Source organism: Condylura cristata, unplaced genomic scaffold (assembly GCF_000260355.1).
Source record: "Condylura cristata isolate star-nosed mole 26May11 unplaced genomic scaffold, ConCri1.0 scaffold00011, whole genome shotgun sequence".
Taxonomy (NCBI): domain Eukaryota; kingdom Metazoa; phylum Chordata; class Mammalia; order Eulipotyphla; family Talpidae; genus Condylura; species Condylura cristata.
This window is the reverse complement of record NW_004567112.1, coordinates 38,721,134-38,730,792: the sequence shown is the minus strand read 5'-3', so window position 1 is coordinate 38,730,792 and position 9,659 is coordinate 38,721,134. Positions and strand designations below refer to the sequence as shown.

The 9,659-nt window shown below is 51.5% G+C and overlaps 1 protein-coding gene across 1 annotated transcript; it reads right to left on the bottom strand.

The window, feature by feature from the left end:
• Positions 1-1,006: 1,006 nt before the first annotated feature.
• Positions 1,007-8,294, bottom strand: NODAL (nodal growth differentiation factor). Its single transcript, XM_004680806.2, has 3 exons — positions 8,099-8,294; positions 2,832-3,529; positions 1,007-1,375 (listed from the first exon to the last, which is right to left on the bottom strand). Exons 1-3 carry the CDS (start codon positions 8,292-8,294, stop codon positions 1,223-1,225), a joined length of 1,047 nt encoding a protein of 348 aa, XP_004680863.1. The 3' UTR covers positions 1,007-1,222.
• Between the last annotated feature and the right edge of the window lie 1,365 nt (positions 8,295-9,659).

Here is a 9,659-nt window from a genome sequence, read left to right as displayed (position 1 = left end):
TGGTTTAAAGCTCATAGTTCTGGGGCTCCCTTGTGGTGCAAGAGGTTAAGTCTCAGCACTATGAAGCTATCAGCAGCCTCTGCAGCACAAATATGATTCCAAGCCAGGGAGGTAACCCACATGGCGCAGCAGATGACTTCTGTTTACCCCGCTGCTCCCCTCAACAGTGTATTTCAGACCATCTGCCTGTTCTGCTCCTCACTCCGGTGAATCCTCTTAACCCCTGCACCTCTGGCCTCACTCCTGCTTTTGTATGCATAAATAGATCTTTAAATAAGTAAAGCCCATGGTTCTTTTGGATCTGCCAGTGGTCATTTGCATATACCTGCTTGCATATTACAGGAGGAGGTTGAGCAGTGAATTATCTGAGCTCACACAGAGTAGCTTCTCAGTGGCTAAAAAGTCTTCAAACAGGGCAGGGCCCTCCCCCTGGAGACAGGAAGCTCAGGGGCCTCATTAACAGCACAGAGTGAAACTGAGGTGAACTGTCAGCAACTTTAATAGGCTCGATCATGTCTGCCCAAGCAGACTGACTCGGGAATGTCTGAGGGCTCCAGTTCTGTGGACCAATGTGGTCACTTCTCTTGGACGAGTTCCTGCTTCTTCCTTCAGAGGCACCAGCTGGCCTAGGAGGACTGTACAATGGCTTTATTGTTTGTGCAACTCATTAGCAGAGTCCCACTCCAGGGACTCTCTAGACAAGGCCAACAGATTGTCACTGGCCAGCCAAAAAGATGGGGGGGGCGGTCCCCGAAGCCAGCCTGTGGCAACAAGAGCCAACAGACTGCTTTTAATTTAACATAGTAATTTAATATTTAGAAGAGAGGGACTGAAGACTAACTTCAAGAATACATAAACATATGAACATATGTTGTCCCTACTCAAAATTAAATGCACATAACCTCCAACCTCTGCAGACAATCTCTGGGAATTCAGGTAAAGAGACTCTTGCACTCATAATTTTACCCTGCTGTCTGTTCAGTGAAGAAAAAACCCAGCATGCCTGCGTCCCTGGTGTCCTCTGTCCTCCCCGACAGTGGTTCTGTATTCAGTTGGGTTCCAGAGGCTTCATTTGTAGGGTGGGCAGCCTTTCCTCCTCAGATCTGGTAGACAGAGCAACTTTGCCCACTCGATTTCTCCTCTTTGGATGAGATGGTTATTGTAGCTTCCAGGAGTTTCCCAACTTTCCATACAGGCCTATCCAGCCTCCTCCGGGAGGTCCTCAAAGACATCCACATTCTTCCACGATCATGTCTTTATGATGGTCCAGAAGGACCCTGCCATTGTCCACGTACAGCATGCTCAAAGGCTTGGTCTTCACCGGAGCACAGCAGGTGGAAGGGACTCGGTGAGGCTGGTACCGTTTCAGCAGACTCTGAAAGGGAAGACAGTAGGTCAGTTCACACCCCAATGGTCAGGTTGGAATATGTAATTTCTGGAGAAAGGGTGAAACAGTTGCAGAAAGCTAACATTGGTTTCAAGGTGCAAAAAGCAAAATTATTTCCATAACGGAGTCAGCACTAAAGGCTAAAATAGTATCTATTGTTTATCAGTAGCTTTAACAGAAGATTCTAAAAGCTCTATCTGGGTAGAACAATAACCATTTTATATGTTCTTCTATTACTTTAGCCTAAAGGGAATACCAATCTAGAAACTATTCCAAGAAACTCCTGGTTTAGCTCCAGAAATATGAAGCAGAAGAGTCATGTGCAAATTCTTGTGGATTTTGCCTTGTTGCCCAGAGAAGGGCAAACAGTCAATGGGAGAAAAGGTAACAATCCCTTGGCTTTCTGGAACTGGGCCCTGTCCCTGTGGTCCCATGACATCTTTTCAGATCATAGTGTCCAGAGTTGATGATTGGGACATCTGGGTTTCTGGATCATGCTGCAATTGCGTTAGTGGAGTGAAGAGGGACCTGTGCGTAGAACTGGGGAGACTCACAAGGCCTCCCTAGCCTTTGCCCAGGACTTAGTACCTCCCTGGCATGAGCTCAGCTCCCATGTTCTCCAGAGCCTCTGAACCCCACCTGAGGCCTGGCATAGAAATGCACGGAGGTCCACGAGCCCCCCAGCCTGAGCTCTGTGGAGTACAATAAAAACACTAAGTTCCCATACAGCCTTCGAGAGCAGCCCAGGGCCACCTTATAATAGCAGGCCCCACAATGGACTGTTCCCTGCCTTTCCCTTCTCATTCTCCTGCTATTCTTCTTTCTACACCACCACCACCTCTTCCACCTTTTAGATTAGGTTAATGAGCATCCTTGTAAACTCTATTTCAGTTTCAGGCAGCAAAAGTGCAGTGATAAGAACAGTGTTATCTCAACAAAGCAACTAGAAAGAAGTATGGAGCTTCTAATATTAATACATCACTAAACATGCCCATTTCGTGCAATATGTCATGTCACTTAGCTACACAACATCCTATAAAATACCCTGCTATCCCCATTTTACAGGTGGCAAAACTGAAACTCCAAGAGAATCAGCATCTTGCTTAAAATGACATCACTCATAGGTAAGAACCAAAGTCAGGCCTGTCTATCCCCACGCTCCTTCCCCAGGACATCAGGGTTGGAGAGGAGCTGAGAGCTTCTAGTCTGTACCTCCCACCCCCTTCTTTTATAAAAGACAAGGCAAAAATCCCAGGAAAGAAAAGCGTTCAAGGCCACCCAGAAGGACATGACTGGTGTCAGCTCTTTGAGGATGCTGTCATCTCTGTGTCCCTGGGATCTAGTATAAGGCCTGGGACCTGGCACAGACTTGAATGACAAGCACAGTAAGTTCAAAGCAACGCGGAGCCCTGAGCCCCTCCCGCCGCCATGCCTCGGAGCACACCTGGATGTATGCGTGGTTGGTGGGATGAAACTCCTCTCCCACAGGATTGGGACATTCGCCCTCGCAGCGATAGGCATTGTACTGCTTGGGGTAGATGATCCAGGAGCCCCATCCAATCAGGTTGAAGTCCACCTGGAACTTGACCTTCCGACATAGCTGGCTTCTCTCCGGTAAGTGATGTCGACGGTGCCTCCTGTCCCTCTCCCGGGAGAGCTGCCCCTCCTGGACCCGCCAGGAGCTCTCAGCCTCCCACAGCAAGGTGGAACCCCCCAGTCGCCTCTGCTCCGGAGAGAGGTTGGAGTAGAGCATGAGGAGTGCGCTGGTGACAGGTGGCGTGGGGGGCCGTCGCCAGCACTCTCCCGCTCTACCTGACATCTGTTCCTCTAGCTCCCTGGGGTGCTTCAGCCACTTGGAGAGCGGCCTGGTCACCTCCAGGACCATGCTGCCCGAGGAGAAGGTGACCTGGGACAGAGTGACAGTAAACAAGTCCATCTGAAGACGCTCCAGGCAGCCAGCTGGTTCCAGCTCCTCGGCCAGCTTTGGCTGGTGGAAAATGGCAATGGAGAGCGGGACATCAGGGGCGAGGTGTCCAGAGCCGGACAGCTGCAGGCGGAGCTCAGCCCACGCCAGGTCCTCTTCTTGGCTCAGGAAGGAGAAGTCAAAAGAAAAGGTCCAGTTCTGCCCATCCACTTCCACATCTGGGGGGGAGAAAGCAGGAAGGGAGCAGGTGAGTGGGGACCCCCTGAAGCCTCAGTCAGTATAAGTGTGACCATAGCTCATGCTCCAGCCCTCACCTGACGTGAGTCACCTTAGTCCGCAGTCCAGAGCTGGGAGTGTGTGGTGAGCCCATTTTAGAGGTGAGGAAAATTGAGGCTTTGGAGTTAAAGAACCTGTCTGAGGTGTCAGACAAAGCCCAAACTGCTCTTCTCTCTCTTCCCTATCCAAGACACTCCACAGGTGAAAAAACTGCTCAGGTTTGGATGAGTCTTGGCTCAAGCCAAGCCCTGAGCTTTCTGACTGAACCCGGGACTTCTCACTCGGTGACCGGAGCAAGTCACCATCCCGGCCTTGTTTCTTATTGGGAAGGGGGTGTTTCACAGGCAAAAGCAAGTTGGCAGGCATATCTCAGAGGCCCTGGCTCAGGAAGGCATAAGCAACAGAAGAGAGCCTGGCCACCCCCTCTTCAGCCAGCTCCTAAAGAGGAAGCTGAGGCCTCCAGAGTTTTTGGCCACCTTACAATAGGCTTCTAAGCAGACTTTGAAACAACCTTGTAATTTGCACCCGAAAACCTTTCCTGTCCACCCACAGGCCACTCACCTTCCAGGCCCAGGGTCAGCCACGCTTTTGGGTACACACAGCAGTTACTCCATTACACACAACACACCCACTCTCCACCCCTGATGACTTCACCCAAACTGGATAAAGGGAGTGGGGAAACACTCCATTTATTTCATTCCTGGACCAAATTGGTCTAATGTCTGGGAATAGCACTTATTTGTGGAGCTTGGGGTCATTTATAAGTGGTCTTTAACTTTTTTCAAGCTCAGCTTTCTCTTGGTTCTACTCATCTCTGCATTATCAGGAGGATGCAGGGGAGACAAAGGTTTGAAGGTTTATTTACTAAATATAAGCCAGGAGTCATTCATTAGAAGTAAAAAGAGGACGTTTATCACCTTTTCAAGAATAGATTCAGAGCCGGTGGTGAGCTCCAATTTAGGCCCCCAGGGGAGACTTACTGTCTCGCATCAGTCAGATACTAATTCTCTGGGAAGCCCAGCTGTATTTGAAGGGGTCATTCCAGCTTCAGCCTCCAGGCAGCTTTTCCCAGCCCCTCTCCAGCTGCTCTTTTTCACCTAAATTTCCACTTCCCTCCTCATTAGCACCTGCAGGGGGCAATAACCGGCCTGGACTGGCAACTCCCCAGAAATGTGGGAGGGGACAGACTTTACTCAGGACTCCTTGCAGCACCACCTGGCCACCTGGGGATTATATAGGATGAGTAACAACTCCTGGTCACCTGCACCAAGAGTTAAAAACATCTTGTCTCAAGTATAGGTACAGTACCGGCACACCGTGGAGAGCCTATGAGTTTGGTTCTGACCACAACAGTAAAGGGAGTATCACAATAAAACAAGTCACATGATTTGGGGGTTTTCCAACGCATATCAGACCTCTCCTGTCTGGCTTGCTGCTCCCCTCAGCAGTGCATTTCAGTAGTCTGCCTGTTCTGCTCTCCACTGTCTCTCTGGTGAATCCTCTTACTGCCCCTGTGTCTCTGGCTTGCACCCCAGTTCTGTCTGCATAAATAAGTAAACCTTAAAAAAAAGTTACGTTTATACTATTCTGTAGTCTATTAAGTTAGCAGTAGCACTACCTTTAAACGACGGTGTAAATGTTAATTTAAAAACCATTGCAAAGAATTGCTAACCATCATCTGAGTCTCCAGTGACTCAATGTTTTTGTTGGTGGAAGATCTTGCCCCCCCACCAAAAAAAAAAAAAGTTAAAAGAGAGTCTGCCTTTATAGAACAAATTGCCTTTAAAAAAATTATTTTTGCATATAAGAACTGGGGTGCAGGCCAGATGTGCAGGGTTTGGTGAGAGGATTCACCAGAAACAGAGTGGGGAACAGAACAGGCAGATGTACTGAAACACACTGCTGAGGGGAGGCAGGGTCAGGTCAGGAGAGGTCTGCTGCGCCATGTGGGTCACCTTCTTGGCCAGGGATGGAGCTCTGCTACAGTGGCTGCAGATTGCTTCATAGTGCTAATGCTTAACCGCCTGCGCTACCAACCCAAAAATGGCCTTTTAGAAGAAGGCGTTCCAGGTCAGTGGTTGAGATCAGGGGCCATATTGTCTCCGGTAAAGGTTCAAAATCTGCCACTTGCTGCTTACCACTAGGCAGGTTACTTTTCTTCTCTGGGCCTCAGTTATCTTTGGAAAAGTGAGAGGTGACAGCATCCAACTCTCAGGGGTATTGTGATTTACCCAGCTAATGTGCGTGAACTGTTTGGTCCAGCACACCAAAGTCCAATAAGCAATTGCTGTCATCCATCACCTCTTTGTTATTGCCTAAGCCCAAAGTTAGAAATGAAAGGGTCCAGGCAACAAGGGACCTGGATTAGGGGAGCAAAGATGGGTGCTGCTAGAATGAGCAGCCAGGGGGAGGGGCAGTGAGACTGCCTCGTCCAGCTGGAAGTCTGTGACTCCAGAGCCTGGGTCTCAGTCCAGGGCTTTCTGAGACAATATGCTGAAAGGTTCTGTTAGCTCTGGCTCTGGCTCACCTTAGAATAGGGGTGCCTAAGCTTTTGAGGGCCACTGATGCTTGATGAAAGCTAAGAATACTCCCCCCAGGGGAAAAAAAATTCAGCTTCTACGTAAACAACGAACATGATTTTGGGTATGAGAAAGGGGTTCCTGGATCCCCCTCCCTGAGACCCATCCACCCCCCTGAGTGCAGAGTTGGCCACACCAAGTTCCAATTAGCTTGATCCATTTCTAATTCCAGCAGGAAGTGATTGGATTCATGCCTTTGGAGTCCTTTCCCCTAAACAGAGTTATGGCTAAGTTAGGGTTCCGGGCTTTGTAAAAAGGAAAGTGGGGAGCATGACATCATCCACTCTGCTTCTTTATAAAGTAAAAGGGCAGTTGCTTTTATTTTTGTGCTGCTTTCCCCAGGTTAAGTGTGTTACAAGTGTGGCTTCCTTAAATCCTCCCTGCCATGGTCATCATTCTTCAGAAGAGGACACTGAATTCATGGGGAAGGTGGTTAAACAGAGACAGCAGAAGCAGACCTGACTCGGTGCAGCACCAACACCCATTTCAGGTTATCAGGGTGCATGCGGCCTACACAACTCCCAAAGGGAAAGAAACGACCAGTCATCCCTCCTCAGGTCCATCTCCAGGTGGGCCTCCCCCTCCACCTTTCATTTTTAAGTGAAATCAATTCACAACCCTGTGAATGTACTTAATGGCATTGTACACTTAACAATGGGCAAAATGGTAAAATTTGTTATGTATATTTTACTACACATACACAAATGAGGCAGCCAGAAAATGATCCCCTATTTTCCAGAAGAGGAAACTACAAGCCAACTGCAGCACCAGGGCCACAAAAGAGGAAACGGCCTGAGGAACTAGAATTCAGTTTTCCAGACTCCTGGACTGTCCCGTCCCTGCCAAGACCTTTGGGAATTCTCTAAGAAGATGGAATCAGTTGGAAAAGTGTGTCACCCTCTTCCCAGCCCCCAGCTTTCAGCACTCCAGTAATTTTCAAATTGCCCCACCCCTGTGTCTGGCTGGTCCCCAGATGACCCTTCCGGAGAGGGTCACCAGCCGTCTGACCCCAGATGTTGCAGGCCAGAGCGCTAGAAGCCCCCACTCTCAGACCACTAGAGGCCAGCAGGAGGCCAGTGAGATCAGATTGTGGGATGTGGATTGTGCCCCAGGCCTGGGGAGGGCTGTCTGGTCCTGGCAGCAGAGGGAGGCCCAGGGCTGCAGGAGTCTGCCCCCCTCCACCCCCAGTCCAGGCATCAGAATGTGGATTGCACAGGGAAGAGGACTCTAAAGGGCGAGGGCCTGGGGGGGGAGGGCGCTCTCTGCTCAACACCCACTTGCTCACCTCTCACCTGTTCTGGTGCCCAGAACACACTGCCAAGCCCAGGTCACCAGGGTCTTTGAATGCACCTTCGTCCGCCCCCACACACACACACACAACCTCGTGTCATGGGATACTGACACACCTCCATTCAGAGAATCCCATGTCTAATACTGGAACTCTGAATCCTAGTCCCTGGTGAACCTGCTTGATAGCCTGTGTCAAAGCTCGCTCTCAGGCTGAAAAGCTGCCAAGGCCAGACTCTCTCACTCTCAGGAAAAGAAGAAATTCAAGACATCATCGTGGACAGTAATCACCTCATGTTGTTATCATGACACGTTTTGTGCTAAGCGTTTTATGTGCCATCACCTAGCCCCGGTCATATCTCATGAGGAAGGTACACTTAGCCCTTTTCTGCAGATGCGCCAAGTGAGGCGCCGCGAGCTAAGTATTCCATAGTTTAACAAGACCTCACAGTGAGGTCCGTCCGACCCGACTCCACCGTCCCGCGCTCTGCTCGACCTAAACCAAGACTCACAACGCAGGGATCTCTGTCCCGGATCTCAACGCCCCAAACGTCCGCGTCCGCTCGGTCCACCGACCCCAGGGGAGAGTCTGGAGGCGGCTGAGGCTCCCCGGGGCGCTCGGCTGGGAGGAGCCGCCCAGCCTACCTTGAGCTTGCAGGCTGCGGATGATGTCTGCTCGAGGCAGCGGGTCGCGATACAGACTCAGCATATAAGCAAGCGGAGACGGCGACGAGGGCAGCCCCCGCGTGTGGAGCTGTATGGGGGCCACGGTCGCGGCGCCCGCCTGGAGCAGGGCGCACCAGGCGTGCAGGAGGAGGTTCGGCAAGCGGTGGGCGTGCATCGTGCACCGGCGAGGCCTGCAGCCGCTCTCCGCCCCTTTTATCCTGCGCCTTCCCAGCCGCCCCGCCCCCGCCCTTCCTCCGCCGGGGATGCTCCGGGATCTTAAACGACCCCCCCATCCCCCTCACACTCGGGGGTGGTCTCCCAAGGGACCCCTGCTGGGGGCGGGCGAGAGCTGAGCCTGGTAGGGAGAAGACCCGCAATGCATGAGGGAGCTCTAGGTCCCGGGACGGTGTGATTTATTGGTTGTGGACACGTTGACACTCTGCTACTGTAGAGGCTGAATCTTTTATTCTGAAACAGCCAGTTTGTGCGAATTTCCAGGTCAGAAATGTGGCTTCCTTGCTCTGCCTCTCCTGGGATCTCTACCCTTTCCTGTCTCTCCGGTCCAAACTGTTCCAGCGGAGGTGGGGTTCGACAAGGAGCTGGGGGAGGGGGGGAGTGGGCGGGCCCTGGCGACTCTCAGGCAGGGTTTGGCCACACCCTGGTCCGGCCGCGGCCTTGCAGCCTTCCTGACGTGCTTCAATACTGAAGGACTTCCTGGGCCACAGAGGCTGGGGTGACAGGGACCGAAGGCTTTTTCTATGGGCGTGAGGAGAGTCTAGCAGTGGCGGGATTTCTGGCTTTGCTAACTGGTGGTCCAGGCTCCTGGCCCCCACGTGCAAAATGCCGGGGTGGTGTCAGGCTCCCCTTTCACAAGCACACATCACCCCAGTGATCTCAGGAGCAGAGGTGGGGTCTGTTTCCCCTGGAAACCCAGCTTTCAGTTCTAGATGTCTCACTTTCCTCTATCCCGGAACTTCTTTCCCCATGGGCAGAGGAGTGAAACTTGCCTGGCTGAGCTGGAATTGCCTTTAAAGAAATGTAAATCTCTGCCCCTTTTCAGACCCCAGCTGTTTTCCTCAACCCTGGAGGGTTGAGGAAACCCTCTGCCCCCACCCGATCCTACTCCCCAAGTGCATTCCTAGCCCCAGACAAGTGTCTGGATAACATTTGCTGAAATGCGTGCTATAGGCCAGCACAGCTCAGCTGTTTTTCACAGGCCTCCAGCTTCAAAGAACCCCAGGCTCAGCCCTGAGCAGGTATTAGGCAGTGGAAGAAGGCTCCCACAGGCCCCTACCCATCCAACCTTGGTCACCTACATATTTAACAGCACCCCAGGGATTCTTAGACTACCTGGAGAACCTGGATGGGCTAGAATTCTAGTTGCAGTTTGAAACCCACCTCCTTGCCTTCAGTTTCCTCACCTGTAACTCATGATCAGACACTGGTAGAGGCCTTGCAGAACCTGGATTGCAGGCCCCCACAGACGACAGGATTTGGACAATCCTTGCACTCGGCTGTCTACTAGTTCATTCCAATGGCG

Coding starts and splice junctions, on each gene's coding strand:
- NODAL (XM_004680806.2), bottom strand. CDS start 8,294: ATGCACGCCCACCGCTTGCCGAACCTCCTCCTGCACGCCTGGTGCGCC. Junction 3,530..8,098: donor CCGCAGCCTGCAAGCTCAAG/GTAGGCTGGGCG, acceptor TCTCCCCCCCAG/ATGTGGAAGTGGATGGGCAG. Junction 1,376..2,831: donor CCAACCACGCATACATCCAG/GTGTGCTCCGAG, acceptor CTTCCCTTTCAG/AGTCTGCTGAAACGGTACCA.